The 14,056-nt window shown below is 48.9% G+C and overlaps 1 protein-coding gene across 3 annotated transcripts; it reads left to right on the top strand.

The window, feature by feature from the left end:
• The first annotated feature begins 1,170 nt into the window (after positions 1 to 1,170).
• CSRP2 (cysteine and glycine rich protein 2) lies at positions 1,171 to 9,943 on the top strand. Of its 3 annotated transcripts, XM_086610891.1 has the most exons (6): positions 1,171 to 1,286; positions 5,327 to 5,445; positions 7,409 to 7,577; positions 8,613 to 8,745; positions 9,167 to 9,260; positions 9,867 to 9,943. In XM_086610891.1, exons 2-6 carry the CDS (start codon positions 5,334 to 5,336, stop codon positions 9,941 to 9,943), a joined length of 585 nt encoding a protein of 194 aa, XP_086467017.1. In that variant the 5' UTR covers positions 1,171 to 1,286; positions 5,327 to 5,333. The 3 variants fall into 3 exon arrangements, with proteins under 3 accessions (XP_086467017.1, XP_009985512.1, XP_086467018.1); XM_009987210.2 differs by lacking the exon at positions 1,171 to 1,286 and having other exon boundaries at positions 5,334 to 5,445; positions 8,613 to 8,727; XM_086610892.1 differs by lacking the exon at positions 1,171 to 1,286 and having other exon boundaries at positions 5,334 to 5,445; positions 9,167 to 9,254.
• The last annotated feature ends 4,113 nt before the right edge of the window (positions 9,944 to 14,056 follow it).

The raw sequence follows: 14,056 nt of genomic DNA, 5'->3' as shown, positions 1-14,056 counted from the left end.
CGGTCACTCACGATTCGTCACAAATGAAAGAAAGAAAACCATAAACGAGAAGGAAAAAAGTCTCAGTGTGTTGTGGCTGTCAGCAGGCAGGTTGCAGCACACTGGAAGCACGTTTTAAGGGGAGAGGACAGCTAAACTTTCTCATTCACACGCGTGATGTGGAGGTCATTTTTAATCTCGCAGTACAGGCAACTTGGCCCCACACACCAGCTGTTGGATAACACGGGTCGCAGCCACCCAGGCTATTTCATGCCTGACCTGCAGACAGCCATTTATTTTGCCATCCTGCGCTCGCGCCAGAGGTTCTCCAAGGGGGTGCCCTCACCCAGCTTGCTGGGCTTCGGCTCTGGAGCACATGGAGAAGTCGTTCCCCTGCTGAAACACAGCAACCTCGCACTCGCGTCAGCAATGCGTAGCTGTTTTGGCATTTGATTAATAAAGAGGAGGAGATAAACCTGCATCTCCCTCTAAACAGAGGGAGCTTTCTGCATAAACCTGCACCGAACCAGCCAGCACATGGCAGCCCCGCGCACCTGGGAGAAGGGGCCGCTTTTAAAAAGCAGCTCAAGCACTTGAGCTTTTTCTGTTTTCTACAGCATTTTCTACAGCATTGAACAGCTGCTGTGGACAGGGCTAATTGCTGTGGAAACTATTAAAGTCCTTCCTAATTAACCCATGATGGTTCAGCAGGGAGCTCCAGTGGCAACTCCTCTCCCGGGGGTGCCGGCAGACTCACTCCCATGTGCCTGGGCGCCAGCTCCCATGCCAGCCCACTTCCTCATGTCCAGAGAAATGTATTTCTGGGCTCTATGCACCTTCCCGCCGTGTTCCCGATGAAACACGATCAGCAGGCCTGTGTGGGCTGCGCACGGACAGTGAAGCAGCCTAGAACGGAAAGAAAAATCCTAAAAACGAGTAAAAACACAAGTTGGTGTCCCATCTGAGACTGGGGCTGGGATACCTCCTGTTGCCTTCCCGCCTCTCGGGTGGCTGTAGCGTTGTCCCACTCGTCACTGCCTCGCACTTGGGCGCCCCGGCTGCCCCCCCGCTGCCTCACAGGCAGGGGTCGGGGGTCTAGCCCCAGCAGGGACGGGGTCCGGCCCCGCGCCTGGGGCCGATGGCGCTGCTGCCCGGCGGGAGCGGGGCCGCCGGGGCTGGGCCGGGCCCGCCATGGCTCCGCCCCGGCTCTTTAAGCCGCTGCGGGGCCGCGTCGGGCTGAGACGCGCCGAGACGAGGGGAGACTTGTGGTGAGTGGGGGGCCGGGCCGGGCCGGGTGGCAGGCGGGTGCGCAGGTGCCGGACGGGACAGGGCGGGGCGGGACAGCTCCGCTCCGCGGGAAGGGGCGCCGGCAGAGCCCCCAGGTAGCCGGTGGCAGCCCCGCGGTGCGGGATGGGGCGCGGTGGTCGTTGCCCGTGCGGCCCGTCCCGCCCCACCCGTGAGCGCCGCGGGGCTGCAGCGGGAAGGCCCCGCGGCGGTGCCCCCGGTGCTGGGGCGGCGGCAGGAGGGAAGGGCCCGGGCCGCCCGTCCTGCCCCGCCCCCGCCGCCTGCGCCGAGACCTGGTGCTCGACCCGTCGGCCGGAGCAAAGCACCGGGCCGGGCGGGAGCGGCAGCCAGGCAGCCCGGTTTCGGCGAGGAGAAGCGCCCGGAGCAGTGGTTTCGATGTGCTGCTCGGCTTGCTGCGTTGGACGGAGCTGCAGCACGCTTGGCTTCCCCAACGGGTCGCCGAGAAAGCAATCCAGGATAACTGGATAGCCTGAAATTCCTCAGTGTCTGTCTCGAGGCTGCTTGAGGTGTCTTGTATTTAAACATGCTGTTAACAAATGGGTTGGAAAGGACTTTGCAGTTGCTGTGGTTTGTCCGCCACTGGTGTTTCGGGGAACGCTAGCCATATAATGTCCTCCCCTCTTGCCTGGGTACAAGCTTAGCAGAAGTCAGGATCTTCTTATTACAGGACAGTAGCTGCCGACAAACCTGCAATCGAAAGTCAGAATTGTTGGTACTGGTAGTGAGATCGTCTGGATGTTGAAGTACTGCTCTGGTGCTCCCCAAAGGCCTGCCTGAACTAGCCAAAAAGTCATCGGGGAGCAGGGAAGGCTTAGTGCAGCATTGGCAGTCTGAATCTGCCACCTGTGGAGCCTCCAGAGGAGACCTGGGCTGCATGAAGCTCCAGGGCGGTGCTAAGAGAGCGGCTCGTGGGCAGGAGTACAGGCTTGTACGCTGTCCTACGGTGCAGAGCGTCTTCACGTCTTCATGTCGTCCGCCCTTTTCCCCTTAGGTGCCTTCGGGGCACTGCTGCCTCAGGGTAGCCCCTGCGGTTGGGTAGTTGAAGAAATATTGCTGTTCTTCCCACGCAAGCCGTCATGGAAGCATTACGGGGAGGATGAACGCAAATATCTTCAGTGGAAGAGACCAAGGTCACCTTGAAGTACTGACTTCAGTTCCTTTTTGCTTTTCGTTTAATGAATTCCCAGAGCCCTTATCAGAAGATTTGAGTCAGCTAATGGTTGCCAGATCGTCTGATACTTCATTTGCCTTGGGAAGAAGGGGCGGAGCTGCACCCCGTGTTGCCTAATATTACATGGGAAATCTGGGGCGAAGCTGTAAACCTGATCCAGGTCCTCAGCTCTAGTGTGCGTGGAAGCTAAATAGTTGCTAACGCAATGATTAAAATAGGCTCACTTAAATGTACAAAAAGAACGTGAGAGTGGGGATGGTGAGAGGAAAAGACAGAAGTACTTCTTGTACCAAATACTATTTACATTTTGGAAAGCATACAAAGTGGAAAGGAATCTCTTCTCCCTCTTTCTTTCTTTTTCTTTTCTTTTTTTTTCTTTTCCAGTCCATGCATTCCTTTTCCAAAGCCTTGTGCAGCCTATATTCCCTTTAACTGAGGACACTCTTTGCCATGATTGATGTCAGCTGCTGTGCGGTAGCACAGCCAAGCACTTGAATAAAAGAAATGGAATCTTAATTTTTAGACTCTACAGTTGTGCCAAGAATGACAAAGGCAAAGTGGGAAATGTCATAAAACTAATTTTATGAGCTTGGTCAGGGTATTAGTGCTAAACCATGGAGCAGTAATGGTGCTAATCCCGTGGAAGTATTAAACAAAGGGATATCTCAGTAATTAGTGTCAGTGTGCAAATAGCACTGCTCAGCCACTCTGAGGAAGTTTCCTAAGCCTTTGCTCAGGAATGTACCTAAGATGCCCCAATTTAGGTTAATAAACTAATCTTATTTTCTCACATGCCGTGAATGTCTGTCTGCTTGTCTTGGACAAAGGTCTTGTAGCAGCAGCTACTTGGCAGCGTGTCTTACTTGGGAACCGTGCAACCTTCCCTGCATCCCTAAAACTGCCGATCCACTGGTCAGGCTGCTTGGGCAGGAGATTTGTTTTAGCAATAATAGCAAGAGGGGTCGTTTAATTCAGGCTTAGCCAAAACTGGTGCTCTGAGATGGGATTTTTTGAGTCTCCTCTAGTTTGCCTGGGGCATGTGAGGCAGCAGCCGGGCACCCACGAGACCCCTCAGTCTGCACCGAGGTCCCTCCTGCGCGTCGGTGAGAGCCCCTTAGAGGAAGGGGATCATGAAGCAAAGCACTCCTCTCTGCCTCCCTGTGTCACGGCAGAGCTTCCAGTTCCTCTCTGTCGGCCAAGGGGACAACTGGAGGCTGGTGGTCCTCTGCTTCTGGCTCAGGGGGATGAGCAGCAAAGCTGACTGAAGGCATCAGGTTGTGAGTGTTGTGTGGGGATGCTGTCGTGTGCCTCTTCTCCCTATCTGGTGACACAGGAGAGCTTCTAAGGGTAACTGAAGGTGAGTTGTGCCGAGTCAGAAGCTTCCAACAAATCCCTTCCTTCCTGCCCTAGTAGCTGACCCGTTCGGCAGTGGTGCTGTGGGGAGCCTGCTGTGGGGCAATGGTGCTGCTGGAGGGGGATGGTGGCAGGAGGTGCCTTCTGGGCTTCCAGCTGGGTAGATCCATGGTACTCGCCCAGAAACCCTGCCTGTAATGGAGGCCCGAGCAGCTCTGCTGGGTTAGGCTCACTGAATCAGTAACCTTTGTGGCTGCTGGTGGGCTTTCTGCTTATGAGATGTGGTCTTCTGTGGTGAGCTGCAGGGGAGCAAACCAGCATTAACTGACGTGAGTCAAGGGCAGTTCAGCAATGGCTGGGAGATGAGCCTTTAGCAAACACTGCTGTGTTAGCTCTTGGTGGTGACAGAAGGAGGAAAGCCCCATAAAGGCTGAAGGTGGCGAGCAGCAGCCTGCTGCAGTGCTTTAACCCGAGATGGTTACTGGGAGGAGCAGGAGGAGCTCCTGGTTGAGCTGGGTGGGAACCGGTGGTGGTGATGGCATGAGGACAGGGGAGCTGGAGAGGGAGCAGCTCCGGTTGAGATGGGGCAGTTGCTGCATCTGCCTTGATGTAGGAGGCTATTCCCGAGGCTGTATAGTGCAACACGGTGGGTGATGGTGCCTGTCCCTTCCTGCCAGCCGTCTGAGTGTCCATTGCAAGTAATGCAAGAGAGGGAGTTTTACTTTATTTTAAAGTAGCTCTGACTCCGTGAGCAGTTGAGTTTGGTTCATATACTTGCCTGGTAAACGTGCAGTTCATGTAATAGCAGCAGAGTCCCCAGGAAATAATCCTCATGAAAATTCTTTGAAGTGCAGTCGTGATCCCAAGGAGTTCAAAATGTCCCTACAGCCCTAATAAGTGGTTTTCTGGTGAGGTGAGCTTTGTCTTGTACTGTGTCCCAAATGATAGGCCCTGCAGTAAAACAAAATACCGTTGTTGGCACAATTGGTTTGCTTCTATCAGACGAGAGGCCCAGTGTTAATGAAGCATAGAAACTGAAATTATATCCATCTGGGGGGGCGTTCGCTCAAGGTACAGTAAAGCCCTTGTGCATGAAACTGTGATTTGTGCATATCCAATTTATGTGACTTTCAAAACCCCAAGCAGGGAGAGGAGGACACGTCTCGTGAAGACTGTGTCTCTGTTTTTCTTGCTGTTCAGCAGCAGCGGCCTCTGTTCCCCTTGCCAGTCCATCTGCTTTTACAAATAGCCGTGGAGAGCTCGCCTAAGCCTTTAAGTCTGGTGTGGGATCTAAAGGGCTGAGAAGTTCCTCTGATCACAGAAACTTCTCACACGGTGGAACATCACGTTTTTGAACAGTTGGGGAAATCACAGGCTTGTAGTCTGATATCTTAACTTCTCAGACCTGGTTTAAAGGAACTCCTCTGTAACCCCAGCTGTCCTCGAGCCAGGTTGGTGGAGAACATTCTGGCTAACAAACCTCTCCCCTTCTCCCTCCCCGCCTGGCTGGGCGTGTAGAGCCACCATGCCGAACTGGGGAGGCGGCAACAAATGTGGTGCCTGCGGCCGCACTGTCTACCACGCCGAGGAAGTGCAGTGTGACGGGAGGAGCTTCCACCGGTGCTGCTTCCTCTGCAGTAAGTATTCCCCTCCCGCTCCCCTGCAAAACCTCTCCTGGCATAACTGGGGGCGGTCACAGCAGCAAGGTGCTGGTCCACAGGAGATGTCCCGGGCTCAGCTGGCACCCGTGATGCACAGGGGATGGCAGTGGCCAGAGATGGCTTTGTCCATGACATGTTGGGCTTGACTCCTGCTTCCCCATATGCTTCGTGGGCCTAATGGTATCAAAGGAAGAGCTTATCTTCTGGAGAGATGATATCCTACCTGTCCAGCTCTCCCAAAGCAGAGCACATTGTGCTTTTCTCCTCCGTTTGTCCCCCTCCCAGCCTTCTCCTCAGGCGTCTAAGGGATCTTTAGGAGGGAAACCCAGCTGAAGTGTTGCTCATGCAGAGGAGAAAGCCCAGTGGCAGAGCCCGATTTGATCTGAGGTCAGCTGGACTTCTCCTGGTGGTCCTGGGGCTGATGGCAGCTGAAGGAACAGCCATCAAACCCCTGCCCTGAAGTCCCACGTGGACTGGGACAGCAGCGTGCCTGAACACAGCCGAGCTGTTGATGTTTTAGCACAGCCAAAAGCCCAGACTTTCTTGGCACGGGGGCCTGTGGTTTATTTCAGATGAAAGGAGTCCAAAGCATTATTTTCCAGTCCAACCAACAAGCCCAGTGAGGCATTGAAAATCGCTTTCTCTGCTGAAAAGACCTCTGCTTAGACGAAGGGAACAAAGGGTTGCTGTGAATCGGAGGCTCCTGCTTTGCAAACAAACAGCCTGTCTGTCTGAATCAGAGAATTTTACCTTATTACAACCATGAGGTATTGGTTTGTCCTGCTTGCTGGTGGTTAATACCCACGGGCAGAGCCAGGCTTTAGCCCTCTTCATCTAAGCCACAGTTGCAGCTGGCCCTCTCAAGCTTAGTTTGCTGTTAGTCTGCAGCATAACGTCAGCGCACCGCGCTGGCGCGTGAGCCTCGGCGCACCTACGCTCCTTTCCCTTAGCTCTACAGCAGTCACAAAAAAAAAAAAAAAAGATTAGATGTCTCGGCTGCCTCATTTTCAGCCTTTTATGGGAGTTTCTATTAAAAGAAACCTGGAACTTGCAGTCAAACAATGGCTCTAGTGTGTCTGAGTATTTGCTTTTCCTTAGTGCATAGTTCTGTTGGGGGGTTAAAGTCTGTAGACTTAACAAACATGCATTAGTTGATTTACTTATTGGATATTTGTGTCTTATAAAAAGCGCCTTGGAGCTAATGAATGCCATAAGCAAAGGTCACCCTGTATTTTGAAGACCTTAAAGTTCTTTTTAAACAAAAAAAATCATAAGGCTTTTTCTTTATTTTTTTTTCCTTCTTCCCAAATTCTTTATCACGGGCATAATGCTGTTGCAGACGGAAAGAGCGTGCCAGTTGGGATACAAAAGAGGGTTTAAGAAGGAAATAGTTCTGCTTTCTACTGTAACCTTGAGCAGAGTGCTTGCATTGTGCTGAAGGACAATGTAGGAAAAGCACAGCCCCTCCGGTGACAGCTGTGAAACAGTCTCAACTCAGCCCCAAACCGGTACCCAGGAAGGGGGAAAACCTTGAAGGTTTTTTTTTCCCAAGCCCCACCCTGGCCAAAAGGGCAGGACGGGGACTCCTCTGCACCGAAAGGCTTTTGCTTCATGCTGTATGGCATCTGTCAAGGGAAACTGCTGACTGCACTATCTGGGTTTCTGAGCAGCCTCATTCATCAAACCACAACAAGTTTCCAAGGCTTTAAATGTCACGGTCATGAAGAGGTGGGAGGGAATAGAGCCTTTGTAGGGCTAAGCATAATTCACTTATTCAAAGGACAACCTGCCCCCTCTAATCTTTAGTGGTCCCACAGCCTAATAGGAAGAATTGTGGACAAGGAAACTCATAACATCACTTCTCACTTGATTTTTGGCTCACTTCATGTGCTGATGGAACTGGTCTCTTAAGGCAATTTAACTTTTTTTTTTCCTCCAGTGGTCTGCCGGAAAAACTTGGACAGCACAACTGTAGCGATTCATGATGCTGAAGTTTACTGCAAGTCTTGCTATGGAAAAAAGTATGGCCCGAAAGGTTACGGGTATGGCCAAGGGGCAGGCACGCTGAACATGGACAGGGGAGAGAGACTAGGCATCAAGCCTGAGAGGTGAGTGATCTGAGTTAGGGGTGGGGGGGGAATGTGTGACCCTTGTCCTCCAGGACTGTTTTCAGAGGAGTCCCTCAGGCTTTAATTCATGTTGTCTGGAATGGAAATGCTGCAAAATAGCCTGAGTATAACGAGAGGCAGGGCAATTAACCTGCAGCATGCAAAGCTTCCACCGGTGATTACGTGAGTAGGCACCGGACGAGCAGGAGTTAGTGCAGGTAAAGATGCACTAACCCTGTGCATGAGCCATAGGGGACTGGATTATGGAGCTGCTGATGGCTCTGCGTGAGCCCACGGAGGTGACCGTGGGTCTCGAGCCACTCTCCTAAAAAAGTTACAAATGCAAACATTCGACACGTTCTGGCAGGAATCGATTTGGAGAGCTGAGAATCTGAGGCTACAAGAAGAATGAATCTTTAACTGGCAAAGGTAGAACTATTTGTGCTTAATTATAGCCAAAACCAAAAGGCCTATTAAATAGTACACATTCCTAGTCTGATTAAGTCCTTGCTGTAGAAGCAAAGCACGTGAAAAGAAGCTGAAGTATGCCTCACGACTTGCTTCACGCAAGTTCCCACGTTATCGCTTGATGTTTATATGCTGTATGCTCTTCAGCCAGGGCATATCCAGAACCGAGAAATACTTCAATCCATTAGGTTCAGTGATCAGTTTGGGTTCCAAATTATGATCAGCGGACAGGAATTTAACAGAGTTACTTGTGGCTTACTATCTGATAAAGCTGTGTCCTGATACAGAATTCAGCACTTCTAGAGAAGGGAAAAGGTGAAGGCTTCTCAGAAGAGTAGCTTTTATGGTAGCTTCTTATTATCCTTTGAAGCATGGCCTTTGTCTTCTTGTTTTTTTTTTTTCCTGCCAAGTGTAATTGGATAGCCTTGCAGGTAACTTACCTCTCCAGTTTTGAAAAAGTACTTTATTCTGTACTGTGTGTTGGATGCTGCTCTGTTAGTGTCATTAAGAAGAGCAAGAGGTCATTTAGTAAAAGAGTAAAGGAAACAAACGTCCCATTTCTTTCAGCACGCCCTCTCCCCACCGGCCCACAACAAATCCAAACACTTCAAAGTTTGCTCAGAAGTTCGGCGGGGCAGAGAAATGCTCCAGGTGTGGCGATTCTGTTTATGCAGCAGAGAAAGTAATAGGAGCTGGAAAGGTAAGGAACTGCACGTCATTTTGTACCTGCTACGTGGACTTTAAAGTGAGCCAGGGATGTTATGTGGGATGTTCCAGTAAGGAACCAACTGCGTGGCAGAGTTACCTTAAAATTGTATTTCTCTGCCAGCCGTCTGCCTTGCTACGGAGAGCCAAGAATTGCTCTGAATTGATTACAGCAAGCTCAAACCTTTCAAAATGCTGCCCTGAGCAGGATGCTGTGCAAAATCCAGGCCTTTGGGTCACTCGCAGAAATGCAGATGCTCTCATCTGCTGCTGGTGCGCTTGAACTGGTTTTTATTGCACCAGTCATCTATAACAATACTGGAGCCGGCATCTGCATGTTAACACCTTTTTTTTTTTTACAAACTTGGGAATTCTTTTTATTTAAACTATCTTGTTGTTTCGTTTCGTTTCTCTAGCCGTGGCACAAAAACTGTTTCCGATGTGCCAAGTGTGGAAAAAGCCTAGAATCAACAACCCTAACTGAAAAAGAGGGAGAAATCTATTGTAAAGGTGAGGAAAGAAACAAAGATCACTTGTTTATGGTTCAAGGTAAAGTGTTACAAGGACAGATGCTGAATTTATTCCTGATATAAGAAACATAAAGATGGAAGTGCTCTATACGTCATAGGAATAGAGCTGAGAAATGAAATAAACGTTACTGAAGCTGCTGATGTAGTTTACTTCTGCATCAAGCAAAACATGGCATACTGAGTAATGCAGCAGCAGCCAGTACCCTCTGCCTGAGTCAGAGAGCAGGTCAGAGTAAGGAAACAAGCTAGCTAGCATCCTGCCATGCCTTCTTGCATGGTGTCATGGATATAAACTTGGTCCACACAGTGGTTTGGTGACAACATACGTCCTAAGAGATACCTAGCCACAGGACTGATGTACCAATTACTTTCACAGAGTAGGTGGGGAGCTACACTGACCCAACAGCCACGGCCGTTGAGTTCAGTCATGGCAGTTGTGCAGCTTGACAAAATGTTTTTAAGCGATGCTTCCGATGGGGATGTTCTGGTGACTAATGGGAAGCAGCCAAGGGGCTCAGCCTTGACAGTGCTGTTCTTAAGTAACGAGCCAGAAGCCTCAGCTACTACACGTTCCTCTTTCTCACAGGCTGTTACGCGAAGAACTTTGGCCCCAAGGGATTTGGGTACGGCCAGGGAGCGGGTGCCCTCGTTCACGCCCAGTGAGGGGGCACGGCTCACAGCCCGGTATGGCTCTGCTGAGATCCTGCTACAAGAAAGTTTCCTAAATGTTACTAACTACTGTGAAACGGATACTAGTTACTGTAGTACTTGGGCCATACATTCAGCAGATGACTTTTTATTTTTATTTTTTGAAAAAAAGCACTGCTTTTTTCCTTGCTTTGTGTATCACACTGTAACAAATGTAATACTGAGTATCAATTCAATAAAGCTTTGCTTGTTGATGTATCCTAAAGCCAAGTGTTACACGCTTTGTCAGCAATAAAAGTTAAGTAAGGGGAGTGGGGTCCGGGTACTTTGGGTGTGCAGGGGTGGAGATACAACAATAGACTTAGTGCAGACCGTTGCTGAAAGTTGGGTGTACGTGATGCTGCTCATGGTCTTCAGAGGGGAAATGACTGTCCTCCAGTATCACACCATCGTATGCATGTGCAAAGCAACCACCTGCTGACTGCACAGAAGTAGTAAATGTTAATCTACCACTCTGTGCAGTGACACAGCTCTGAAAGTGATAGATTTTAAGAAGCCCTGCACCTAAACAGCTGGCTGTCTCTGCCATAGAGTCTCTAGTAAATAGAAAAAAACCCCACCTTTTCCACCATAATATTTTGTGGGATTGTACCGCCTTTGGTATTGAGGTGTTGTTATGTGCAGGAGTACTCTACCAAGGCAGCTGCTGATTAATACCATTGCGACTCAGCAGTTGACCAAGCTCTGGACTATCATGTCAAACTCCGGTTTAAGAGCAGCTTTTGACCTTTTCCCAGTAGTGTTACAACCCTCACTTCCCTGAAGATGGTGGAGGGTTTCAGCCTCTTGAGGAGGGCACCTGGCAAAGGCAAAGCAAAGTTCTGCCTTTAAACACCCACCCTGGTAGATAATGTGACTTGAACTCAAGTTGATGGGCAAGGAGTAACAGCAATTAAACACATCAAATGCTGTACAGATCTACTCCATGTGAACACACCGGTTGGGTGAAAGCCATAATAGGGTCCTTGACTCTGCTAATAAAACTCTTTAGGAACTGTTGCTAATAAAGGCCTGTGATTACGAGACAATTAGTTTTGCTTTAGCCAGACCCTGAATGGAAGATCACGGAAGAGCTTGGCTTCTTTTAGAGGCTGGAGCAGCTCCCAACACAAGCCTGCGAGGCCTGAGCTGATAGCACCTGCAGCTGCCCTTGTGAAGCAAACAGGAGTCACCTCCTCAACGGGACACCCAGGACTAGCCCACCACAAAGCCATTATGTGAGAATGAGGTACTTAAGCCTAAACCTGTGATGCAAAAAATCAGCCAGTTCGAAGCAAGCTGCCCTATTTTTGTGCAAGTAATCAGCATTTAGTAAGAATAGCTTAGCTTTTTTTTTTTTTTTAAACCTGGGACTAAGTTTCTTGAGCACCTGAAACAGACACCTTCACCGGTGTGCTCAGGCTCCTCTTGCAACGTTTATGGCTCACTCTTGCCTACAAAAAGGAGGAGGCACATGAGAACTGGGCATCGACGCCTCTTTAAAAGCAAAAATCGTACCTCAGGGGAGGGAGCACACCCTGAGCTTCAGCAGGTAACAGGCGGTTGTAGGAGTTTTATTTCCATCTGTTCCGGTGAAGGGCATGCTATGGCACAGCACGGGCTGCACTAGAGGCCAGCCATGTCTATGGGAAGACACCAGCTCCATCCTGGTGGCTACATCCTACGTGGTGTTCTGGGGTGGAGGGGCAGAGGTTCAGTTTTGACTCTTACTGTGCCCGGCAGAAGTTAGTTAAAGAAAAGATGAAATCTGAAACTCTGTTTTGGGAAGTAGGCTGATACCTCTGGGGAGTAAAAAAAAATCTTCACAGAGTGAATTTATGAAGACATATTCAAGACTGGGAACACTAAAATAAAATAGTGAGCAAATGTGTCAGCACGGCCTAAGTTTGAGTTCCAAGCAACATCTACGACTGCAGTCTGAGGTAGTGAAGCAGGGCAAGCCAAAAGCCTAATTAGAAAAATACGTACTAGTCAAAATAACACATAAAGAGCATTTTATACGGGTTACAAAGGAACAATGGGGGTATGAAAAAGAGCAGACAGCCGGCTCAAAATGCGAGCCAAGAGCTTGTATAGTTCACAGAAATATTACAACTGAAAAAGACAGCAGTAAGGCAGAAGCAGCACGCATTTGGGGTGGGAGTGAGACCGCAAGCAACAGCACAGCCCAGGAAATCTGGGCAGAAACCTTTGGTCCTCCTACTCACAGATGATCTTAATACTTTTCCCTCCTTTGCCAACCTGACAGTTATGCAGGAAGGGTTGATCCTTGACTCTTCCAACCTGAACAAGGACAGCTCTAACTTAGAAGTGGTATCCAGGCCCCAGCAGCCAAGGACATGAAAGCAATGACAATATTCCCTTTCCATAGCTTTGTTGCCTGATGGAATTGCTTCCTCTTCTCAGGAATGGCATTATAAAATGCTGAGTGGCACTGTTCAATAAGACAGAAACCAAAATAATGTTCTTGACACACTACTGAGCAGATGAAACCGCTCCCCATTAGTTGATGTAGCTACTGCAGTGGATCTAAACCTGCCACATTGGCAGAGTTGGCAGGTGCAATTCATGCTGACAAAAATGGGCATCTAACATATTGTTCATGTACCCATAAAAACGAGCCTTCCATTCTTAGAAAAATGAACAGAAGAAACGATCAGAAGTGATTTAAGCCACTAAAAATCACGGGCTTTCCTTTCATTTCCTAGAGGGAGTGACAGCGGTAGCTCACAGCTCCACGCTGCTCTACATGCCAACAAGTTACATAATTTAACCACAGGAAGACAAAGAAATGAAGAAAACTTGTAACTGTGCAGTCAATATACCTGTCAAGAGAAATGGGTACCCTACCCTGCAGCGCTTTCACTTAGCTACTGTCAACTGTTCAGCAGCAACAAAACATTGATGAATAAACACTCGGCCCTTGAACCTGGAATGGGTGCAGTTTTTCCTGATCTCCGTTCAGTAGCCTAAGGTGGGTTAAAACCCAAACGCAAGCGTTCTGCCTTCAGAGCAAAAAAATCTGATTTCACTTAAAGGCAGCTCACGGGAGGTGCGAGGGAGTGAGCTCTAATCAAGCCATAATGAGGGTGCAGAGGGCAGGCTTCCTCCCACATAAAACGAACCAAGTAACCAGCTTTCGAGCCATCAGGAGCCCACCCATACCTCCCAAGCGCAGCTCTGATGAAGCACTGCAAATCCCTGATGGAGATCTTCAGTACGGAATGTCTTTTTTAAAAAAAGAAAGTCTCTCCCCAGACAAGTCTAAGGGTGGTCGGCAGAGGCGAGCTCGGGCCCAGCCTCACCAGAACCATTGCTCAGGAAGGGGAGAACGACACCGGCAATTCTCGATCAATGTTAGTACCGAACCCGCACCCAGCAGGAAACATGAGCCTTTTCTCTCCCCGTTAGGTGTGCTGTCAAGTCCTAGCCTTATACTTTAATACATATTGCTGGTTATAAATATCCTGATTAAATTCCAACTTGGATGGTTACCGTGTTTCTATTCAAAATCTAACCTTTAGCATGGAGCAGAAGAATCAAGGTATTCTGTCTCCTGCTAGTGCCACCTAGAAGCACACATCTTGGTCATACCGACTAGTCCTACGTGGATGTGTTGTTTACCCTTAGAATACACCTCAAATGTCATTATCATTAAATATGTACGTTTGGCCACCCAAAATGTCCTCTAAAAGCAATTTTCCCTTAAGAAACGTTCTCTTGCCAGTATCTTTAACTCAAAAGAAAGGAGTATAATTAGTGAACGGTAACTATAATTGGTAGTACAAAGATATACTTTACCAAAACCCAGTAAAGTAGTAGTTTACAGGATTTTGTATCAGCACGGAATTGGGTGTATGCTCACTTTAAGACGCCTGCAAATCTTTCTGGAAACAGACTTTACTAAAATAAGATGCAAGATAGCAGCTATTTTCTCATGGTACAGCTTCTGAAACTGGACAGAAACAATACTGCAAAATCACATCCCAAGTCAAGACAAACACTGCATCTAAGAGTCAATATTTATTTGATTAATAACTTACAAAATTTAACAGATTTAATTTATGT

Source organism: Tauraco erythrolophus, chromosome 4 (assembly GCF_009769465.1).
Source record: "Tauraco erythrolophus isolate bTauEry1 chromosome 4, bTauEry1.pri, whole genome shotgun sequence".
NCBI classification, from domain to species: domain Eukaryota; kingdom Metazoa; phylum Chordata; class Aves; order Musophagiformes; family Musophagidae; genus Tauraco; species Tauraco erythrolophus.
Note: the sequence above shows the minus strand (reverse complement) of the source record. Positions and strands in the feature narration are given on the sequence as shown.

Excerpts from the sequence above, each read along its gene's own strand:
- CSRP2 (XM_086610891.1), top strand. The coding sequence starts at position 5,334 with ATGCCGAACTGGGGAGGCGGCAACAAATGTGGTGCCTGCGGCCGCACT. Across the intron at positions 7,578-8,612 it reads CTAGGCATCAAGCCTGAGAG|CACGCCCTCTCCCCACCGGC; the intron begins GTGAGTGATCTG and ends CATTTCTTTCAG. Across the intron at positions 8,746-9,166 it reads AAGTAATAGGAGCTGGAAAG|CCGTGGCACAAAAACTGTTT; the intron begins GTAAGGAACTGC and ends TCGTTTCTCTAG.